Source organism: Phasianus colchicus, chromosome 24 (genome assembly GCF_987193195.1).
Source record: "Phasianus colchicus chromosome 24, bPhaCol1.hap1.1, whole genome shotgun sequence".
In the NCBI taxonomy this organism is placed as follows: Eukaryota; Metazoa; Chordata; class Aves; order Galliformes; family Phasianidae; genus Phasianus; species Phasianus colchicus.
The window spans coordinates 774,905-798,223 of NC_143459.1; the positions used below are offsets into that span (position 1 = coordinate 774,905).

General features: G+C 49.7%; 1 protein-coding gene and 1 pseudogene across 16 annotated transcripts in view; one reads left to right on the forward strand and one right to left on the reverse strand.

Annotated features, from left to right (window-relative positions):
• On the reverse strand, positions 1–12,788 carry LOC149915101 (uncharacterized). Of its 15 annotated transcripts, none has more exons than XM_090124007.1 (12): positions 10,018–10,238; positions 9,163–9,308; positions 6,715–6,959; positions 4,884–5,045; positions 4,122–4,199; positions 3,722–3,781; positions 3,314–3,382; positions 3,102–3,173; positions 2,909–3,010; positions 2,089–2,193; positions 1,224–1,371; positions 2–1,038 (listed from the first exon to the last, which is right to left on the reverse strand). In XM_090124007.1, exons 3-12 carry the CDS (start codon positions 6,755–6,757, stop codon positions 984–986), a joined length of 894 nt encoding a protein of 297 aa, XP_089980133.1. In that variant the 5' UTR covers positions 6,758–6,959; positions 9,163–9,308; positions 10,018–10,238; the 3' UTR covers positions 2–983. The 15 variants fall into 15 exon arrangements, with proteins under 15 accessions (XP_089980137.1, XP_089980138.1, XP_089980133.1 ...); XM_090124004.1 differs by having other exon boundaries at positions 9,163–9,877; XM_090124006.1 differs by having other exon boundaries at positions 9,163–9,880.
• The window catches only part of LOC149915102 (uncharacterized), a 21,635-nt pseudogene continuing 11,097 nt past the window's right edge, over positions 12,782–23,319 (forward strand). The window contains exons 1-8 of the transcript XR_016459760.1: positions 12,782–13,131; positions 13,317–13,761; positions 14,300–14,393; positions 15,923–16,036; positions 16,969–17,007; positions 17,094–18,965; positions 21,098–22,117; positions 22,975–23,102. The product of XR_016459760.1 is annotated as an uncharacterized LOC149915102 (transcript). The remainder of the gene's footprint in view (positions 13,132–13,316; positions 13,762–14,299; positions 14,394–15,922; positions 16,037–16,968; positions 17,008–17,093; positions 18,966–21,097; positions 22,118–22,974; positions 23,103–23,319) is intronic.

Consider the following 23,319-nt stretch of genomic DNA (forward strand, 5'->3'; position numbering starts at 1 on the left):
CATATAAAGGCCTGGGTTGAAAAGGACCACAGTGCTCATCTACTTTCAACCCGCCTGCTACTTGTAGGGTCACCAACCAGGCTACCACTAGCCCAGGCTGCCCAGAGCCACCTCCAGCCTGGCCTTGAATGCTTCTGGGGATGGGGCATCCACAACCTCCTTGGGCAGCCTGCTCCAGTGCTCCACCACCCTCTGTGTGAAAAAACTTCCTCCTAATATCTAGCCTAATCCTCCCCTGTCTCGGTCTAAAACCACTCCTCCATGTCCTATCACTATCCACCCTCGTAAACAGCCGTTTATCCAAGAAAAAGAACAGCGTAGGGTTTTTTGTTTGTTTGATTGTTTTATTGTGGGTGTTTAATTGGTTGGTTTTGGTTTTGGTTTGAAGGAGCTCATCCACATCCTGCACACGCTCCACCGGAACATCGAGTGGAGCAGGGGCTGGTCTTGCAGACGGAGTAATGCAGGAATTCTGTCAGGAACTTGAGGTGTATCTAGTTCATCATCTGAAACCTCTGCAACCAGACTGGAAGGGACCAGTCCTCCCGTGCCATCTGTCAGCTCTCCCTGAACCAGCCATCCTCATCCACATCTCCAAAGACGTTAACGTATTGTCCGGTGCTCGGAGGAAGCTCGCTTTCTGGGTCCTCATCAGGACCCTCAACAGGGTTGTAGCTATGGCGAGCTAAGAATCTTCAAATTATTGGTGATACTTGTCCTGGAGAGTGCAGGATGAAGGACAAAAGCTCTGCTGCTGATTCTCCGCTCTCACTTTCAGGGCCGTCCGCTGACCCGTGGACCTCTTTCGCGGCTCTGAGTTCACGCTCCAGGCCTTCCAGATGACTTTGAAGACCTTTGGCCTCTTGGATGGCAGAATGGAATGGACCGGAACTATTGCTGAGATTCTTGTTGGATGGGGCAAGAGTCTCTTTTGTTGCCTCTCCCAGCTCCATTCTGCCCTCACCTCCAGTTGGAACTCGCTCCTAATTGGTCTCAGGATGAGCTGGTTCTGCTGCTTTCTCTTCTCTCTTGCACACTCTGTGAGAAGGAGTTTCAGAAAGCACTACTCACGGACAGGAAATAAGCGGAAACTTGAAAGACTTGGCAACGTAAGTCCTGGCAGTGTACTGCCAGCAGCTGATTTGGCCGTCCAGGATCCTGGCACTACAAATGCTTCGTTGCCAAATGCAGCAATCAGGTGTTTTGGGGAAAAGCCAACTCACGGGTATTTTTTGCACATCCATATCACAGCACCACAGGCCAGCACCAGCGCAGACAGCAGCACAGCTGAGAACATCACCATGGCTGCGATGTGGCGCTTCCGCACAGATTTGTGAACAGCAGCCTCTGTGCTTTTCCCGGCATTCATCCCTGGAAGAAACGAGACAATGTCCCACGTTACCTTCACCTGCGCTACAGATGATCTCTCAGTGTGCTTCACGGACCCAAGAGAGCTTCACTAGCGGGTGCCTCTGCCTCTGGTGCCTAAGCACCAGGGGACAAGTAGGATCGCTTCCACCTCTCGTTGGGTAGGGAGAGGCTGCACAGGCACTACCCGTGTCTTCCTCTGGGCCGAGGGCTGTGCCCTGGGATCTGCGCTTTGTCTGTGGGGAGCACTGCAGAGCAGAATCCCTCACGCTTTCCCCAGCGCGCGTGTCCTGAGCTCTCCCGCAGGACACCCCCCGGGCTCAAGGTCGGGCTGCAGCCAGTGCAGGGCACAGCCGGAGCCAGCCCAGGGGAGAAACACTCCGGCAGGCTCCTGCCACACAGGACCCCGCTCATCGCCCTCGGGTGGCTTTGTTGCAAAAGGGCAAAGCTCACAACTCTCTGGGAACTGCGAGTGGTGGGAGCTGAGCAGCGTCACAGAGGTCTGCAAGTACCTTCTCTGGCACGCCGCTGGAACAACTCTCCACACCCCACTGAGGCCAGCCATTTTCAGAGAGCCATCCCTGGCTTCTTTTACACGTGCTCTGTGCTCACACGCCCAGGTTTGGCTGCTGACCTGGTGTGCAAGGGCAGGCAGCAAGAGCCTGCAGGCACACAGCGACTCTGGTTAGTGACGCTGGATGAGCGCGGGACAGAAATTACCTGGCATGCCAGTTGTTGGCGCTGCCTGCGTTCCACTGCCCGAGACCGGCAGTGTGGGATGGCTGCCTTCCTGCAGTGCATCCTGCTCAGTTTCTTGGTCAGTTCCTTTAGAAGGAAAGCAGGACAGTAAGCTTGGACGTGATGTGCTCTCATCGGGAACTGAGCTACTCCAATCCCGAGCTCAGGCAAAGTCTGCTGGTCCCAGCCCCCCGCATCCACTGTCACCCCCTCCGTTGCCCAAGGGCATTTGGGCCCTCCCAGGAACTGGAGGGTGCCGACCCTCTCATGCCTCCTCAGGAATCAGCTCCTACGCAAGGCCCTCACACCCTGTGCTGTGAGCGTCACCACCCATCACGTTCCACCCACCACAGCCAGCTATCTGCAGGCTGAAATTCAAGCTCCAGCACAAGCACCTTCAGAATCAGCGTCTCCAGCTCATTTCCAGCATTAGCAAAGGCAGCCATCCCTGATTGGGATGCTCCTCCTGCCTTCAACTTGCTCAGCTGCACAGAGGGCTTTGTATGAACAGAAGCACGGCACTCGCCATCTGTGTGCCATCTGGGTGCCAGCATCTACACAAAGCAGCTCTGACAAGTAATGGTCGTGCTGGGGGAGCAGCTGCCGCTGGGTCTCGGCTGGATGCAGAGTGGCAGCAGACCATCTCTGGTGCTCGACAGTGCCTGCAAGGCGTTACATGGAACACCACCGCAGCATGGCTCTGCGCGATCCCTTCCTGCTGTGCAGGCTACGGCTTGTCCACACATGAACGTCAGACCTCAGCTTCCCAGGTCTCACGGTGAACACACTGACGTATACCTACCACGCGCTGCCTTCTCCATTTCCTTCAGCAGATCCTTTAGGAGACGGGATGAGCCCGGGGAGTATCTTCCTCTTCTGGGTTCATCCTTTCCTCTTTCCGGACCTGTACAGAATGTACGAAGTCAAATATCACGTGCATGAAGTTTTGGAGACCAGCGGTGAGTCAGCGGAGACAGTAAAGACAAACTACTCACCGCTGGGATTCCAGCTGGGCTCCAGCGCGGGAGGAAACGAACGACCGGGCAAAGACATCCATGGGGGCACTTCTGCAACCAGAGACCCGTGAAAAGTTTCACTCATACACTACAGCATCACTGAGTAGCAGAGCATATGGGGGATCGTGCCATGAAACGGCACTGAAATGGGCAATGAAAGCTCTCGCAGGAATTACAAAGCCATGACTTACCCATGCCATCCTCCAGAGTTTCGGGCCCAGAGCTCAGAGCGGATCCTGGATCGCCTGCTCCAGTCACATCTGCAAACAAACGCAGGACAGAACAACTCCCATTAAACATCCTTCCAGGCAGAATGACACAGGATGCAATTAATGCCGGGAATTCCTTCGCAACACTATTCTCTCCCTTCCGCACAGGAGCACCTTGGAAACAGTTCCTGGCTGCCTGCAGGAGCACCACCGTCATACACAACTAACCCCGTGCAGAACTGCCCAGAGGAACGCCCTCCTGGAGCTCACCCCAGCTCTAACCTCAACTGCACGGACTGATGAAACCTAGGCTTTCGTACGTCACTGCCTTGCTGAACTATCCCAGCCAAATATCATCTAATAGAAAGGAAATGAAACCTGGTAACTTACCTCCAGCATCCCCCTCAGACTCGTAGACAGGATCCTCTTCTGTTGATTCACCAGCAGGGCCTGCAGGCACAAGTGTGATCAGACACAGGTGAGGAGAGCTTCCAGCACGTGTGGGGGCCTCCTTTTCCCTGAGTGACCTGTAGGCTCTGGCGGTGGGCCAGGGAATGCCACGGCCCAAATACAAAGCTCTGGGCTCTCTCAGCTGAGGAGGGGCAGCGGTAACCTTCCCACTGAAATGTGGCAGCTCTCCAAGTAAAGAAATACTCACGCCTCCACTGTGCATGCCCTTCAAGGCACAAACAGGCTCGGAAGATCTTGAGAGGATCTTAAGTAAAATTGCACCCAAGTAAACTAGGAGAGCGTGAACGTTTCTGCCTCCAAGTTAACAGACACAACTTACCTCTGGGTTGCCCCACAGGCACAGCCACAAAATCCGGACCCAAACGATCATTTGCAAAGGGAGCACCAAGCGCATCATCTAGAATCAAGAACAGACGAGAGCAATTCCCATTGCATGGTGTGATCTCCTTCTCCCTCAGTCACTGGATGTGGGTCGTGGAACGGCACGGGAGAAGGACTCAGGTCTCCAAAGTTGCAGAGCGGCCAGGGTGACCTGTAGGCTGGCACTGGCAGCGTACACAGTACTCTCCCCAAGCCGTGTGCCACATCCCTCACGGACCGCAGGGAAGAAGATGCAGCCCCCCGGGGCTTTCTTCCTGGGAGGCCGCTAATGACCAGGAAGGTCACGCTGAAGCACTGGAGGAAAGCACGCCTGTCTCCTCCCCTGGGCTGTGGGCCGGGGCTCCGTGCTGGAAACTGGCATTCATCTATGGTACCAGGAGTACCGCGAGCCTGGAGCAGAAATGCTCACACTTTTCCCAGCACACATCATCTGAGCTCTCCCCAGGACATCTCCCAGGATGAAGGCTGTGCTCCAGCCAGCAAGCAGCAGAGCCACAGCCCGGCATGGCTGGAGCCGGCTCTGGGGAGCAGCGCTGCCACGGGCTCCGCTCGGCTCCTGCGGTGCTGCCCATCACCCCCTGCCCAACACCACCCCCGTGGAAGGCAGGCCCCAGGGAAGTGTGGCACAGGGCCGTGGGGACGCAGCCTGACTTCTTGCCGCCAGTGCTGCTCAGTTTGGGTCCCATTTCTGCCCACCCACCTGCTCCCGGTGCTCGCCACGGAGCAGCACAGGTCTCCCGGAAACACATGGCCATCAGTAGGAGGAAGAGGACAAGGCAGGCAGGGGCCATGGCCCCCCACACTCGCACCATGCTTCCAACACCACCGCTGCAGCCACAGTGAGTGTCGCACAGAGCGAAGCCTGCGGCACAGCACAGCACAGTCAGAGGACGGGGCATTGTGACCTCACGGCTCCGAGATTCCGGGTGGCGGCTCCCCGCGGGCTGCCGCTCTTGTGATGCACTGCACCAGGGTGCTTACGTCATGGAAACGCAGACTCATAGAATGCCTTGGGTTGGAAGGGACAGTAAAGAGCTTAGAACCCCAGCCCCACTGCCGTGGGCAGGGATGCCACCCACGCGGTCATGCGGCCCAGAGCCCCATCCACCTCCAGGGATGGAGCAGCCACAGCTTCGCCTGGCAGACTTTCATAGTGCTTCAGCTACCCCAAGAGGGAAATATTTACAGCTCTGTGCTCCCACGACACCTCAGGCCATTGAGGACGAGATGCAATGTGGAAATGGGGTCTGGATCAAGGGCGCTATCGCACAGGCTATCCATGCATGTGAAACGTGCTGCAATTAAGCAAGCCGAGCAAAGAAAGCCTCTCCGGTATGGAGGGTGATGGCTGAAATACAAACATGGGGAAGCTGACCTTCCCACAAACCTGCCAAGTCAAGTGTCACCTGCTTACATTTTTGTTGATAGATCTCCAGTTTCATCTGCTTTCCTTCAGTTTGCCAGTACCTCGGCTAAGGACATCCCCTTTCCTGCACCAACTGTATTTCCCACGTAGCGTAGCGCGCTTCCAAGCCTGAATTTAATCGCAGAAATTGAAGGCTTGCTGGCTGGCACCTCCCATCCCCAAAGTCCCAGTGAACTCACCCACTGCTGGCAACTGGACGCTCGGTGGCGAGAGGACCATCACCTATAGGTCCCACCTGGCTCTCCAGAAACTGCTGCACTTTTGGATGCGGAGCAACAAACACAGCGTCCATACAACTCCGCCACTGCATCAGACCCTGCCACTTTCCCTACGACCAGGCAAAGTGCACAAGGCAAGCTGAACTGCTGAACCAGGCCCCACACAGGGCTTGTGCTTACGTATTTGTAATCAAAATACAGCATGCATTTTTTCATTCCTCTTGTCTAGTTACCTCGTGACAATAAGCCCTGTTTAGTGCTTATTTCTTATCTTTGTATTATTCCTTGAGTAATAGCTTCCAGCATGTGCACCCACGCAGAGAGGAGTTATTGAGTGAGGTGGTCAGAAGGGCAGCAGCTCCTGGCTGGCCACGTGCACGGGCTTCTCAGCCACATATGCCAGCGAGGTGTGGGCACAGCCGGTAGAACAGCTCCTGGTGGTAATTCTTGGTCACAGAGCACTGCAGTGCCCGGAACAAAGCCAGCAGCCCGTCCCTACAGAGACCCCTGTCAGGTGGGGCTGGGGCTGCAGCAGCCCCGCCTCTTCCCAGTCTTAGCAAACGGCAAGTCAGTCCAACAGCTCTGCTTTGAGTAGAACCGGAATTTATCTCAGGCACGAGGTCCTGAAATCTGGAAAACCCCGATGTTTCCAGGTGCAGGTAGTACAGGCAAGCATAGACATCAGATGGCTTTGTACACCTCGTGACCTGCCCAACAGGAAAGGAAGCCACTGTGTGGCTAAACTGAGCCCATCAGGCAGTTGTAAGTTAGTTGAGTCCTCCTATGGAGTCCAAAGTGAGTGGAAGTTTGCTACAACACTTCACCTGTGGTGAAGGCAACTTAGTTTCAGCGAGTTTTGCCTTACTAATAATGGAAAAAAAACCCACCCAAACAATTACGATAGATGCTGCAAAAGAAACTCCTCTTCATCTTTTGGATGGAAAGTCAACGACTGTGTGGAATTTCCCCTGGAAAGCTGCAGGGCCTTCTTCCACTGCAATCTCTCTGCTGTCTGACACAACGGGAGAGCTGCTGTGGCCTCGTGTCCGTGCCTGTGCCTCCTCCAGGGTGAGCAGCTTTGTGGGAGGAGAAGAAACCCACAGGGACTTGGGCCACAGTTAACAACTGCATCCTGTAAAGGAAAACCACAGATAAGAGCGAGAATCAGCAAGCAGCAGCACGGCCATCATAGCTCTGGGGGCGGTGCTGTGTTTTTCTAAGACTTGGTTATCATAGTCTCTGGAGGATGATGTCAAAATAACCACTTTGTCACAGGCACGTTTATGGCAAAGGACATACTCATAATTGAGAGCAGCTTACTGTATTTAAGCAAGCAACCAAAACTCCTAGAAAGTGAGGACAGGTCCGTCAGAAACCTTCACTGCCGTGCTTGCATCCAGCTTCGTCTGCATGCAAAACATTGTCACGATAGTGACAGTTTTCTTCTTATGAGGTCTGGGTTTGGTCACTCTCAGCATCCAGCAACAGGAAATGCTGCACGCGACTGCAGCAGCTACAACCCAGTGTGCAGGTGGACGCCAGGATCACTAGCACAACAACACATCATCAGTAGGGTAAAACTAAGCTGTCACACGACGGTCTGCGTCTTGCTCTTGGCCTGCTTACAGCCTGTGCTTGGTTTTGGAGACAAACCTTTAAACTTCTACCAAAGTAGCTCACAGTGCCAGCTGCTAGGATCTCTGAAGCCTCTCGCTGCAGGGCAGTGCAGGTGAGCACGAGGAGTCTGCTCTCAGAGCGGTCCTTCTTTGCCACTGCCGACAGAGCAGGCATTCATAAGGCCATTCTCGTGCGATAAGAGGCGTGGGAGGGAAGCGTATCATCCCCTCACATCAACATCCTGGCTGGATCCATTCCTACTACTTCTCTCTTTAACATCACAGCTCCTGGGTAATGTGTGCACAGCCTCATGTGTTTGTCAGCTGTACCTGAGTAGCCAGGCTTCGGGCCAAATGGTACACAGACATCCAACTAGACCAACTTGGGATGGCTTAAAGCAGGCTGGGGAATGCTGTCCCCTCTTGAAGGCTGGCCCAGGTTGAGACGCTGTGCTCAGAGGGGCTGCCTTGCCACAGCAGTATTGCCAAGCTTAGCTGATACACTGTGACATTCCCCGACCCTTCTGCTTGTGGGGAAGCAGACAACGTGAACGTCTGAATCATTAAACAACGAGCCAACGTGATATGCTCCATTCTACAGCCTGGATCATCTTATGGCTCAGGTGCTTTGCATGTCGATCTTCCCCTGGTAGAGCTCAGCCTGCTGTGGGCTGTTCCTGTTCAACCAAGTTAACCCCTGCATCCTGCTGACATAAGAACTGCCTTCCAGTAGGAACAAAAGCTGGACTTACAGCAACTGTGCTATCCAAAGAAGAGCAACGCTCGTATCAAATGGGAAGCAGCAAATATTCTGGAAAAGCAGCTATCTCTACTCCACCAGTGGCAATAACTGCAGTGACTGTGCAAATTTCATGGGAAGGTCGGGGTATCAAAGTAGATGGAACAAACTCAGCGCTCCTTCGGAATAATAATTGCTTGTGCTCTTCACACTTACTCATCTAACATGCAGAGGAAACTTTCTTCCTGGTGCAGGCCCGTTTCTTTCCACTGGACCAGGTGCGCTTCCGGTCTTAGCAGTTACTCAAGGAAAGCTGTAGGTTCCAGGGCTGGGCACAAACACGTTGCAGTTATTTCCTCACTCTTAGCACCTAAGCTCAACTCTGCAGTGCAGGCGGAGAACTGGGCAACAGCTGCAGGGCCGGTGCAGTCTTTGCCATGCAGCTGGACAGCCCTGCTGATTAACCTATAGACGCTGCGCAGAAGAAACAACCAGGAAAGCAGCTGTCAGAGTATCTCACATTAAGTGCAAGACTCTGTTTCTCAGCATCAACGCTAATGAATACCAAGAGCTTTCTTTAAATCTGCTGCTTGCTATTTGTCTTCTAAGATGCTTGTAAGGATCAACGGATCATGCATTGTGTCGTACTGCAAGATAGCTCAAGTGCAAAAGCACACAGAAGCACTGAAGAAAGTGATTTTAGAAAGAAAAGAGAGAGTAGGGGGACGGATTTAAGTTACTCTGTACAGCCTGTCAATGTGAGGATCTAACAGCAGCAGCCAAACTTTCAGCTATGTGTTCTCGTAGAGCATCCCTGGCTTCCCGGAAAGATACTGGTAGCCACATTTGCCATATTCTTGTATCAGCCCAGAAGTCTGTTGTCTCCTCGACAGTAGAAGCATATGTCAAGTACCTTGGGGGAGATCTGAACTTGATCAAGGTGTCTGATCAAGCTAAAGCTAATGGAGGAAGACATTCACTCGCTCTATCTCCAATGAGCGGGCTGGATTTGGAGCGGAAGAGGACATCTGAGAGGTTCAAGATGAATTCCACAACGGCTGACTGCATCTGCACCTCCCCGAAGGCAGCTCTTCCACTGACGCACGCAGACTCACTCTGCTGTGATCTGAAAAAAAACAGAGGAAGTAAAACTGCCAACAGGCAGAAGACTGGGAAGGCACCTCTGGCTGTGCAAAATGTGTTGATTTTGGAGGGGACGGTTTACAAAGGCTGCGTGTGTTTATTTTGAGGTTTCTTTTCAACCCTGTTTACAAGATGTCAAGCATGAGCCCACTCTGGTGCATGTCAGCGTGTCCCTGTTTCAATTCTGAATGACACTGGCCCAACACATACCGACTTCCTTTGGAGCCCAGCACGCCTTTGGCGTCTCTGAAAATGACGTGGGGCCCACTCCTCCCTGCTGAAATACACGGCCACCTCTGCAAAAGGTACAGGCTCCTGCAAGTGCTCCTTGCCGGGAACAGCCAAGGCCCAGGGAAGCAGCTTGGAGAGGAGAGAAACTCCCGTCCCTGCGGCTTCTTTGTTCCCAGCACACAGACGATGGCTGAGGACACCTCACTCTCACCCTGCACTCCCATCTCTTGCTCCTTGCCCTCTCCTGGCTGCTTCCCCAAGCCCCTGCCTGAGATCGACATGCTGTGGCCAGTTGCTGCTCTGCTGCAGGCAGATGTTAAACTGCTGGGACAAGAGGAACAAAAGGCAGGAGAGGTGTGAGGGAATGCAGCAATCCCTGCCAAACCCTCACCAGCCCACCTGCAGGGCACCGCCTAGGGGTAAAAGCCAGCTGGGACTCAGACCAGCAGCACTGCTCTTACCAGGCTTCCTTCCCAGCAAAGCCAGTATGATGGTGCGCTCCCTTCTCTCCCTTTCTTTCTTCCTTTCTCCCACCTTCCTCCCTCAGCCTGGCACAGGAATACAGTGAGCAACACTCCTGGCTAAATCAGGTTAGCAATCACAAAACCGTCTCAAACTGGGACGCTGAAAGAACTCACAGCAGACCTCTGGCTCAACAGCTGAGGGCCAATTGAGCATGTGCCTAAAAACAAAGCACAGCAATGGGTCAATCATCTTGCCACCAAAATAGAGAGCAGCACAAGCACCTCTTAAGCTCTCCTGCACAGCAGCAGGCTGCAGGACAAGCTCTGTTCTTGAGCAGGGATGCCTCGAGGTCACACCTGCACAGAGATCCTTTGCTTTCTCAGCTTCACTAAGGTTATATCTTTGATTGTGCACGTAGGATCCCTTAGTCACAAACTCCTGAACGCGTCTGGGACTAGGAGTGGATCCAGCTGTGCTGAGGAACCTTACCTCTGTGGTTTGAAGAGTTCAGACAGCAATGGGGTTTGCTCTGATCCTCATGACACAGCAGGAGAGCGTCCTGTAGGTGTGTGTCTGTGTGTGGGTGTGTGTAACCCTGTCCTCCATGTGGAAAATAACCAAGTGTATCCAGCCATCTCCAGTCCTGTTAATCTACTACAGCATATCTATGTTCATCAATACATACATTCCTGCTCCCCCCTCAGGAGTGTATACTGTAACTGTATCTATCTGCTATAAATTGCTGCAGTCTGCATGATAGCAACTAGGGACACTAACTATTGTAAGAGTCATGGAGTAAACTCCAGTCCCAAATTCTTACATGAATGGGCTCATGACAACTGTTATAACTGAGAAACAAGGGACCATCAGAAGCCATCACAGGATGAAAGGGGGAAAAGGTATTATCTGCAAAATGCCACGTTTGGAAGTTACATATGAAGCAAGGGAGAACATAAATAAGTGGAACAGGGAGCAGAAACTAAAGGAAAGAATTTTATTTTATTTTTTAATAACCTACAGAAATTGATTTTGCTTGGGTCGTATCAGGCACTCAGAACTATGCTGCACACTATGCACAGGGGTGGATATGGAAATGCATTGTATTGCGTAGCTGCAGGACAAGCTCTCCCCTTGCTTGGAAATATGCAAATAATTTATCAGGATGGTCTCTCTGATAAAGCAGATTTGATTTGCAATTGCAGTGCCGGGTCTCCCGCTGTCGTGCGGAACCAAACTCTGTAACCACAAAGTAGTTACGAAAGCAGCTATGTTTTCATCAGTGCTGCGCAGACACCGGGTGCAAGGCAGATCGTTCCTCCTAACTTGCACAACGTAGGGCAAAAGCTTGGTACAGATAGAGGCCGAACTAATACATAATCAATGATTTTCCTGGAAAAACATTCGTATACGTATTCATTACATTTCCAAGAACCCATCAGCATATGGTCCCTCCCTCTTGCACGCGTGGGCAGTGGGGGCCTCCTTCTGGTGGTCATGGGATGAAGGCTCATTGTCCACAACAGAAGTAATCCCATCCTGACTCGTTCCTTGTGTAATGTTTCTTCAAGTTTACCACGGAGTTTCGAGATGTTCTTTTCTTAGCTGGCCTCACATCCTGCTTACCTGCATTCCTATAGAATGGTTAACCCTTATCTTGTCCTCTCCTTACTCACATTCCTATACAATGGTTAACCCTTATCTTGTCCTCCCCTCACTCATGCAAGCAGGAGAGCACGCAGAAAGCAGCGTTACATCTTTTACGCCCTGTAACTCAACACTTACCACTTTCTCCCCTGCTTCCTCATTGGCTGAGTACTTCAGGTTCACAATCTTCCTGACGCTCAACTAAACATACGGACACTAGCTAAGCATATATCGCTAATTAGTTAAGTTCTCACACTTGCTCATTCAACTCTCGGTCACTGTTTCTGGACATCTGCTCGCCCGTGCATAGAGATAAGCTTGGAAGGAGGATAGGGGGGAGTATCTTGATCCCTGCCTGTTGCAACCCAACCTACCCTCAGAGCAAGGCAATCCAGCCTTGTGTAGAGGCCCTGGCTTCTCTGATGTTTGTTAAGTCTGTTTTTCTTTTGCTGAGGGTCTCTTATCCAAACAGAACAGCCCTACAATGTGCTTTCTAGTCCACAATACTATACCTATACTATTTGGAACATTTAAGAACTATTGCAGTTTTGCAAGCAAGAATTAATCACACAATTCAGCAACTGTATTTCTAAAGTATGTTACTAACATATATGGTATTTCTACTTTTTCACATCAGCTATTTCTAAGGACAAGTTACAAAACACAAGTACATTGTGCTCTTCTTCTTCAGATCAGTTCCCCCTTTTTAATATCTAATGCAGAAACAACATTCCATTCCTACACCCTTGAGCAGGGATGCCTCTTGATGTCACACCTGCACAGAGATCCTTTCCACCTTGATGTCAAGGCACCTTGCTGGTACGGATCCTCAGTAAGTGACTAATAGTTTGCTTTGAGCTTTGTCAGCTTCACTAAGGTTATATCTTTGATTATATCTTTGATTGTGCACGTAGGATCCCTTAGTCACAAACTCCTGAACGCGTCTGGGACTAGGAGTGGATCCAGCTGTGCTGAGGAACCTTACCTCTGTGGTTTACGAATTCAGACAGCAATGGGGTTTGCTCTGATCCCCACGACACAGCAGGAGAGCGTCCTGTAGGTGTGTGTGTAACCCCGTCCTCAAGAGAAAAACCCAGCGAGGCCACGGGCTGCTCCGTCTCCAGCATCGCATCCCGGTAGGACGTAAATAATTTTCACCTCATTGACTCAGAGCTTCCCCTTTAAACTGAAATTGGTCGGGTCTGCCGTACGGAGCTCCAAAAGGACTCAAACATTCTTTAGATCTTGATTTCACCCTCATCCTCGTTGCCTGGTACCAGTGTAAGTTCTCCTCCTGCTGAATTCCAGCCACGCGCTGTTTATCAGGCGATTTCCACGTGCCCACTTGCGCTCAATAGGCTGTGTGTAATTCCCAGCTAATGCCCACGGTGTGACCGAGCTGCCGCAGCACTCGCAGCACTGAGCGCCCTTTGTCCAACGGAATCGCAACAGGTGCCCGAAGCCAGGTACGATTTCATTTCACAGTGCTCGTGTACTCGCCTTGTTTGTCCGACAGGGAAAAGCCGCCGGCTGAGCTGAAGCAGCGGCTGCCAGCAGCACGACGTTCCCCCAGGTCTGAGAAATACATTTGCCATCGCTTTGCCTTAACTGCATTTTTTTTTACACGAATTTTGGATCTCTGAATTTCAAGGACTCGCGACCTGCCTGCACGTGCGCAATATACGTAAATGAAGCATTTACCAAATACCGAATTAGAAGAGTTTAGACTGTTAGAAGCTCCGTCCATCCGCGCTGCAAGCGCGCCGCCTCCGCCCGGCAGCGTTCCCACAGCCAACATGGCTCCTCAACGGCTTCACCGCTCTTCAGCGCGCCTCCCCGCCGCTCTGAACTTGCCGTGCCCTTTCTCAAAATGGCGGCCGCCAGCTTCACCCCGCGGCCGCCCTGCCCAGGTGACGGCCGAGTCGCGCGGTCACGCGGCGGGCCGTGAGGGCGGAGCGGTGGCGGGCGGCGCGCCGGGCTTGTCCGCTCCTCCCGGCTGTGCCGTGCGGTCGGCTCCTGCGGGGTCCGGGGCCTCCCGCGGTCGGTGCCGCTTACGTACGGGGCGGTGCCGGAGGGCCGGGATCGGCGGCAGCGGGGTGGGCGGGGCCGGTGGGCGCGGGCGGGGAGGGAGAGCTGTGGGGGGTGGAGGAGGGAGTGGGAGGGGGGAGAGGTGGGGGTGGGGAGGGGAGAGCGAGCGTCCTCCGGACGGCGTTCTGTTTGGCAGTTCTTGTCCTTAGTCTGATTCCTCTCTCCTTTCCCTGGCCGAATTTCGGTGCCCCGTTACACGTCCTCCAGGGGGAGGTTGGAGCTGACGGGCAGCCGGCAGCTGTGGGCTGTGCGGGGTTCTCGTGGCGGTGATGCTGCAGTAACGTGTCGTCCGTGTTCCCTTCACTGAGATGTGCCACGTGTGCTCTGTGGCTGTGCTGAGGCTGCACAAAAGATACCACGGTCGGTGTCTGCAGACTCGTGAAGGAAACTTGCGTTCCGAAGGCGGTGCTCTCGTTCCCCCCCCCCCCCCCACCCCCCGATGTAGAAATGCGTCTGCGATCGCTGTGAGCAAAATCTGAGAAGGAACTGCATTTCAATTCATGCTGCTTTTTTTCCCCCTTGCTCTCTCTTCCCCCCATATGTCAGCACGTGGACGTTATCTGCTAACTATACTTTGAATGGCGATTATTTTTCTTATGATCCAAATGCTGCGAATTTCTCAGTGGTTGCTGAGATGAAGGTAATCATAAATACAGGTTTTGGCATTATTGTACCTAGGAATAGAAAGTGCCCAGTAGCTAATCAGGGTCCTTCCAGGGTTGGAAGGGACGTCAAGGATCATGAAACTCCAACCCCCCTGCCACATGCAGGGCCACCAACCTCCTCATTTAATGCTAGACCAGGCTGCCCAGGGCCCCCTCCAGTCTGGTCTTGAACACTTCCAGGGACGGGGCATCCACAGCCTCTCTGGGCAGCTGTTCCAGCACCTCACCACTCTCTGTAAAGAATTTCCCTCTGATGTCCAACCTAAATCTCCCCTTCCTCAACTTCAAACCATTTCCCCTCGTCCTGCAGTTATCTACCCTTTCAAAGAGTTGATTCCCCTCCCCTCTGCAGGCTCCCTTTAGGTACTGAAATGCTGCAATGAGGTCACCCCGCAGCCTTCTTTTTTCCAGGCTGAACAAGCCCAGCTCCCTCAGCCTGTCTTCATAGGGGAGGTGCTCCAGTCCCCTGATCATCTTTGTGGCCCTCCTCTGGACCCTTTCCAACAGCTCCCTGTCTTTTTTGTACTGGGGGCTCCACACTTGGACGCAGTACTCCAGATGGGGCCTCACAAGAGCAGAGTAGGGGGGAACAATCACCTCCCTGTCCCTGCTGGCCACCCCTCTTTTGGTGGAGCCCAGGATAGCATTTGCCTTCCGAGCCACAGGGGCACACTGCTGGCTCATGTTAAGTTTTTCATCTGTCGAGACCCCCAGGTCCTTCTCCACCGGGCTGCTCTCAAGGACCGCTCCTTCCAGTCTGTAGGGATGCCTGGGATTCCTCCGGCCCAAGCGCCAAACTCTGCACTTTGCCGTGTTGAACCTCATCAGGTTCACCCAGCCCACCTTTCCAGCCTCTCGAGGTCCCTCTGAATGGCATCCCTTCCTTCAACCGTGTCGACCGCACCACGCAGCTTGGTGTCGTCAGCAAACTTGCTGAGGGTGCACTTGAGTCCGCCGTCGATGTCATTGATAAAGATGTTAAAGAGCACCGGTCCCAAGACAGACCCCTGGGGGACGCCGCTCGTTACCGGCCTCCACCTGGACATAGAGCCATTGATGACCACCCTCTGTCTGCGGCCTTTCAACCAGTTTCTTATCCATCGAGTGGTCCACCCATCAAATCCACATCCCTCCGGTTTGGAGATAAGGATGTGGTGGGGGACCGTGTCAAAGGCCTTGCTCAAGCCCAGGCAAATGACATCGGTCGCCTTTCCCTTGTCCACCGATGCCTTTTACTCCATCGTAAAAGGCCACCAGATTGGTCAAGCATGACCTTCCTCTGGTGCAGCCGTGCTGGCAGTCACGGATCACACGCCCTTTCCTCATGCGATCATGATCATGAAGAGCGGCAGCTTTGCTCCTTCCCTTCGCTGCTCGTTTTGGTTTGAGGTACAGAGGAAAGGATGTGTGAGCCATGCTGGAGCGGTGTGCCTGCCTGCATAGTGTGGCAGTGAGCAATGCAGAGAATTTTATAACGTCTTTATAATGTCTGTCTCCTTCCTAGATGGCACTGTGTTCTCTGAGATGCGCTACGGAAATGATGAGAAGGACTTCTGAGGCTGTGAGCGGTGGCTGATGAGAGAAGCTAAAGAGAGGAACCTCAAAATTGAACTGATTGGTAAATCCAAGCCTTAGAGTTTATATGCTCTTTGTTCTAACAAACACGTCTGACCCTTAATTACTTTAACAGACCGATGTTTTTATGTCGCACTAGACAAGGTAGGGAAGCTCTAGGACTTGGTATGCTTGCACTGATGCTTCTCTCAGACTGTTTTTGCTTTTCTGTAGTAGCGTAACATCCTAGGCAGTGGCCTCCAGTAATCTTCTCATGTCAAACGATGTTAATGCTTAGACCTGATCACAGTGGTGAATATAAATGATTTATCGTTAGGGCTGCATTTCTGAATTTTCACTTCCGCAGTGAAGCTTCTCAAGTTACGGTTCCCATCCCACTGAGAAAGTCTGCCCTTCCTGTTGCAGTGTGGGAAGGCACATACAATGTCCATCTCTCCTGGAGTGTTTCCTTTCCTGTTGCTGACTGTTTCAGTCAGTGTCACTCTTGCACTCCGGTAACGCGTGGATGCTTGAGAAACGGACCTTGGAGGGGGTGGGGTGGGAGGTGTGTGTCCGACACGAGATTTTGCCTTGCTGTGCTTTTACAGTAGAATATAAGTTCTGTGTGTGAAGTATTTAAGTAATGTCTTGTTTCCGTGTTGTTACTGGCATTCTGTATGACCACGTCTTGAAGTGAAATTGTGGAGAAAAGCATTGTCTGCCAAGCTGTAGAGACAACGTTAATAGCATGTAACGTGTGACGAGGCCAGGCGTGGTAGAGAGCTCTCACAGCATGAGCGTTCTTTTCAGTAAGGCTGCAGGCTGTGGGCTGAAGGATGAGAGAAATAAGCACCTGTCTTGAATTTTCATACGGATTATTTCCCTGGAGGGCTGATAAAAAAGTTCAGTAATGATGGTGAAAGATTTATTTATGTGTATGCGCTACTACTTTGTATATCAACAGGTACTGACTTCTGTTTGCTTGTTGCTTTATAGATATGGAATGAAGGGGCATTTCATAGCAAATGGATGAAGGTATGTGTTTTCCGTCTTAAAAGTGAAATGTGCTTCTGAAGTTCCCTTGTTATCACATGTGCTTTGCTTGTCTGATTTTTCTCTAGAGAAGAGACCTTCATCCTGTGACTACTTCGTTTCCTGACTTCTCGTGGTAGCTGCCGGTATGAAGTGCTAACAGGAACACGGGATCCTTCGATTTTTTTTTTTTATCTGAAGCTTTTATTTTGAACTTTGTAAGTCAGTGTATGCTAAGGAGGGCATTTTAAAGGAAGCTGCCGTTGAACCGTATGAATTCATCTTCTTACTGGCTGGAAAGCGGCTTATTTTATGTCAGAGATCCAGAATTCCTTCCAATTCTCAAGTGAAGTTCCAGTGGATATGATGCCCTTTAAATATTGATGTACAGCTCCAGGTTTTCATTACATGGTCTGATTTACTTTTTCCATAAAGTAAGAGCTCTGTATTTTAACTGTGCAAAAGTCAGTACCTCATTTAGAACATGAGTTTGGAAAGAGACAGTCTTTCACATCAGGTAACGCTGTGCTGTCACTGTTTCCTTCCCTGCACACCCCTCTTTGGAAGCTCACTTCTCTTTGAGTTATGTTATGCTGAAGTGGAATCTTAATAGAAGTTCTACTGCATTCATTATTCATGTCCTTGTTGCTGCTTTGAGGCTAACAAGGAAATGCATTTCTTCTCAAAAGAAAGTAAGGGTTAAGCTGAGCGCGAAGAAAACTGCTGATTCTTTTTTTCCTCTCCATGCACAACTCTGCAGAAATTGGGTCCCTTCTGCTTAAAATCAGTCAGTCTGCGGCTATTAGAAAAGTTCTTTTAGTTTTTGTATGCTGTATAAGGTCACTTGTGTTACTTGTCCGTGGCAGCATCTGTAGCTCTTTCATTCAGTGATTAGTTTTAGCAGAATGACACCGAAAATGGTGTACAACAGTTAAATGTGACGTGACATTAGGACGTTAGGAGGGAAAAGCCCTTTGTAAGTGTCTTTCACGAGGGTGGCATAGATAACGTTCTGCCTGCTCCTGAAAAGTGGGAGTGCTCTCCTCTGAAACACTTTATCCTCATTTATATGTAAGGGTGTGAGATACACTTGTAGTCTGTTAAACTCATTCTGGGTTTTGTCGCACGGCCGTCATGTTTTGCAGAGGTAGACTACATCTGATTACTGACTTCTGGATAGAAATGTGTACGATGTGCTCATTACCTTTGTATTATCAGCAGTCTTCATTAGGGAGGAGGTCTTGTGAAGGAAACGAGCTTTGCTTGTGTGTTGGTCACTGTCAGTGAATCGCTCTGCAGCTCTTGCAGCCCACCCAGCGTGCCTTTTGCAGCGGAGCTTGTTGTCAAGGTGTGCAAAAAGAGCCGAGTTGGGTGCTAAGCAGCTGCATGTTTCAATTGGGACCTTGTGCTGTATCTTGCTGTTGATAATAAATATTTAAAGCTTGGCCTAAGGCAGTACAAGACTGTGCTGCTTCTCCTTTAGCACGTTAAGGTTACTGTTACAGGTCACCAAGGGCAATATCAGAATGAAGCTTTGCTTTAGCAAGCTGTGGAGGTGGTGTGACGTACGTAAAGCTAGGTTTACTTATGCTGCTGTGTTCTAAAGAAATAATCTTGTACTCGTGCGAATGCTGTGGTATATTACAGATTGCTCTGTAATGCAAGCTTTTCTGTTCTACTGCTATTATTCCAAAGCAAGTGTGCTTTCACTTTCAGTTTGGAGGAGAGGAATTACTGCAGCTGTTTGTACTTCTAGGCTTTGAGTCTTCTTTTTGTGATAAGTGCTCTTCTTAATATATTGGGTCGGCCTCTCTATCCTGGGACAAAACCAGTGCCAAGCGCCTGACAAACTCAGCAGGAACCGCAGGCTGTGGGAGACTGCAGTACCTTCAGCGATGGAGCAGTGCAGGATGTTGGGCTCGGATCCTAAAGCAAACCTGCGTGAGCGGAAACGTGAGCTCGTAAGTGTTGTGCACTGCTGATAGCTTTTAAAGCTGTGTGCGTAAGGACTGTCTAAGGTACTGTACAGCACATCCATCTGCTGCGTCAGGACAAGAGAGGAACTGCAGCTCTCTCCTCTGTCAGTCTGAACTCAGAAATGCTGAGATGTGAGGACAGCTAGGGGTGTACTGCTGCCACTTTGTCAAGTGCACAGGGTACCGCACACCAACAGCTCCCTGCCGAGACTCACCCGAGTCTCCACCGACCCCCACGGCAAGAATTAAATTCCCTTACCTTGGTCTGTGCACGGAGTTACCGGGTCTCCAGGGGTCAATACACGTGCCTACCTGCCCCGTGGCTTTCACAGAGCCCGGCCTTTATGGAACAGTCTCGGTTTCTTCTCGACCGTCCCGAGGAGTCACCCCACCACCCAGACAGGACCGCTGAAATCAGCGGGGTGCGCCTATCCTGTCCAGGGCAGTGGGGGAAATCCCCACAGGGCGATAATTACCCCGGACGAGCCCCCAGATTGTAGGAAATATCCAAATAATTTTCTAGGACGGTATCTCTGATAAAGCAGATTTGATTCGCAATTGCAATGGCGGGCCTCCTGCAAGCAGGAGAGCTCCCAGAAAACAGCGTTACATCTTTTATTCCCTATTCCCCGACGCTTATCTCCTTCTCCCCTGGTTCCTCATTGGCGGAGTACTTTAGGTTCACAATCTTCTCGACGCTTCACTAAACATGGAAACACTGGACAAACATAAGTTTTTGCTGCATAAGCGTAAATCTGTAGTTAATTAATTAACTTATTCCACACCTGATCATTATTTTGCGGATATCTGCTTGTCCTTCTTACCAAGATCAGCTCGGGAGAAAGACAGGGGAGTATCCTGGTGCCTGCCTGTCACACCCCAACCTTCTCACGGAGTGAGACAGTTCGGCCTTGTATAGAGGCCCTAATTTCTTTGATGCTTGCTGAATCTGGTTTTCTTTTGCCGGCAGTTTCTTATCCTAACAGAACAGCTCTACAATATGTTTTCTAATCCCTAACGCTATACTCGCATTGTTTGGAACATTTAACAACTATTCCAGTTTTGCAAGAAAGAATTAATCACATAAATCAGTAATAATGTTTCTAAAACGTGCCGCTAACATATATAGTATTTTACTTCTTAGACCAGCTGTTTCTAAGGATGGGTTACAGAATACAAATGCATTATGTTCTACTTCTTCAAACCAATTGCTCTTTTTAATATCAAATGCAGAAGCAACATTCCATTCCCACACAACTTTCTGAGACTCCAGTCTAAAAAACAGACTAGCAAACAGACTTTGTTTCCAGTGAAACAATTACTAATCTAAAAAAAGTCTGATTAAAGAAAGGCAAGGCACCATTATCTTAAGCGAAATAATTTCGAGGCTTATAGCTTTTATGTAACTCCATTTTGGACTAACGAAGATAAATGCACTGTATGAAATAATTGAAACAGAGCACAGCAGAAAGCACTTGCATGCTTGTAAAAGGAAATTTGAGTTGGCTGTCTTGTCCTCTGCAAATTTAAAGGTTTAACATACTTGCTATGTGATTTCCTGTCTCTCATATGCTTTAGTATCTTATTTGGAGGTTGGTCCTATTCCTGTTATTTTCTTCCTTTTACAAGCCCCTTATGATAACACAAGCCCCACTGGTTTGGCATTGCGACAGCCAGATCTTGTATTCAGAAATTATTACAGAACAGATCCAAATCTGTAAATGCAATATTGCTTTTATCTTGTATTGTAAACTATCTTTGTACTGTACATCAATTTTTCCTGACGAAGGGAAGCTTATCTTTCTGCTGAACTCATTTCCTCTGAGCTTGAGTTCTCTACATTACCATTGTCTTACATTGAACTCAGCAGAATTTTAATGTGAGGAAGCTACTGAGTTTAATTTATTTTTTTTAAAATGAGCATATTTTTAGAAGAATTCAGGATCTCTCCTGAAGTGGATATGTTGTGCATGTATATATAATGTGATAAATCTTAAGCCATGACGTGGGAATATGAGCCCTTTTTGCTCATCTGTGTACAGATGCATGATTTCGTGCCCGCTATTAAAAACTCCGTTATTAAACTGTATTTGCATGCTATGGCTGTGGAATTCAAGGTCCTAGCAACAGATTGCGTTGAAGACAAATCAGAAGACCTGAAAAATCAGACCTTGTCAATGTCCTTGACTACTTCTTAAAGCAAGTCCGGGCAGATGGCTGCTCAGAGCTGTATTCTCTGCTTTACTGATGTGCAGAAAAAAGGCTGCTGATGTTCCTTACTGATGCTTAAAAAACAAACAGTCCAAAGCCCGTGGAAAGATCACCGCCAACCACAAAGCTAACAGAGGAACTGTAAAGCACGATCACTTCTATGTATGTATGTATGTATGCATGCATGCATGCATTTACTTATTCTCCCGGCTGCTTTGGTTAGGAGGTACAGCTGGAGGCCGTAACCCTCAGTTGCACGTTTCATTTAATGTGCAGCTTTTTGTGGTGATGCAGGCAGAGAATGTATTGGTTTTTCTTTACTAAGTTCTCAACACTGGGAATTGGTTCAGGAAGTGGATTTGCTGTCTTTTCCTTTCCTGTGGGTTTGCTCTGTCTGTTTTGTGGGGGGAAGGATGGTGGGTTGAGGGGAAGGAGGGAGGTTGCTTGTTGGATTGTTTTCCCTTCTTTTATCTGGGAAAATTCCTTTTGCATTGCAAGATATTTTTGTTTTTAGCCAGAAAGCTGTTTGTCTCTCCACGGTGTGGTGGAGAAAAAGAGGTGTAATTGTTGTACTAACTTGATGTAGTGCTATGCATACGAACAACAAACGCAGCAAAGCGATTTTCCCAGAACGACTGCGTGTAACTCAGCAGCTGATTGCTATGAAGGGTTCCCCTTTGGTCAGTGTGTGCCAGTGACAGCACAAGAGCCTCGGGGTGGGCACTGCGCCTGTTTGGGTGACAGGTAGGAAGTTTGCATCCCTGTATTGTCAGAGACCTTTACCGAGTCATTTTTCTCTAGGCGTGTTATTTTTTGTAAGACATGAAAGCAGTTCTGTGGAAAGTCTGATAAACACCTTAAAGAAAAAGAAGGCTTAACTCAATAGGAAGCAGAAAGATCTAAAAGCAAGCAGATTTGACCGCTAGGTATGTGCAGAAATAAGCTACTGCCTGCTATAGTTATTGCTATTAGAGTATTTTGATCTGAAGTGCCTGCCGAGGTTAGTGTGCTTTCCATGTTCCTTTTTGCTCGTTTTATTTTATCCTTAAGTAGACATTTGATACCTTTCAGTTTGAGAAAATAGAATGAAGTACCTCCGTATTCTTATCCCACTTGAGATTGTTGTCCAAGTCAGCATTTCTTTGTGCATGGGAAAAGGGAAATACTTTGTCATGCTGTCTTCTGAAAACGTGGATTGGCAGTTACTGTGCAGTTCTTCAGTAGTCTTGTGCTGTCTGTGCCGCAGTTCTGCAGAGAGGTGGCACATACAGTGCCGTTAAGGTGAAGGCAAATGCCTTAATTTTTTCATTCTTCTGCTCGTTACTGCATATGTAACAGCGTTCAAGAAAATGGCTGTCACGTCATCTGAACTGTTCAGAACACCTGGGCAGCTCTTCCCATTTCCATGTTACTGAAGACTTTCCTGAGGTCCCGTTCCTCTTTTCTGCTCACTCACACTAAAAAAACCCCAACAAACACCTCTACCTCCTGTAGTTAATTATTCCTTAGGGAGAAGCCCTTCTGTACTTTCTCTTGCTGGTCTCTTTACTCTGTCTGCCATACAACTGATGTTTTAAAATGTGCTTTAGTGTAATTCTGTAATCTTCTATGGAATTGAATTTGTTTTGAATTTGTTTTGAATTTGTGGTTGTTTTGGAAATGTGGTCGCTTTATGTTGGAAATAATTTTTGTATGTGAAATTAATTTGCTCGGACTAGAAATCACAGATATTTTTACTAAGATGCAGTTATTTTCTTCCGATTTCTGTTCTATTTCATCTCAGCACACGCAGCGTAGTTCACTCAGCCAGGCTGGTTATACTGGTGAGTGGACAGACGCTTAGAAGGAGGTGGAAGCTCTGCAGCTCTGGCAGATGGCCCAGGAAACCTTACTGTCGTAATCAAAGCTATGGTAATGTACATCAACAGAAGTAGAATAAACAAAGGAAATGTTCTGTTACAAAGAGCCAGCTTTGGCTTATGCCATATCTGTGAATATCCTGTACAGTGCTTTTGTAGCTGTGTTACTGAGACCACCAAAGTCTTTTTTTCTACCTAAACTACGTATGTAATTCAAAGTTCATCATAAATGAACTTTAATTTGATTACGCACTGGAGGAGGAAATTGT

What these genes read in the sequence shown, in the direction of transcription:
- LOC149915101 (XM_090124007.1), bottom strand. Translation starts at nt 6,757, where the DNA reads ATGAAGAGGAGTTTCTTTTGCAGCATCTATCGTAATTGTTTGG. An exon ending in AACTCTGGAGGATGGCATGG is followed by an intron (nt 3,174 to 3,313) that starts GTAAGTCATGGC and finishes CTCTGGTTGCAG; the next exon opens with AAGTGCCCCCATGGATGTCT. An exon ending in GCCCAGCTGGAATCCCAGCG is followed by an intron (nt 3,011 to 3,101) that starts GTGAGTAGTTTG and finishes CATTCTGTACAG; the next exon opens with GTCCGGAAAGAGGAAAGGAT.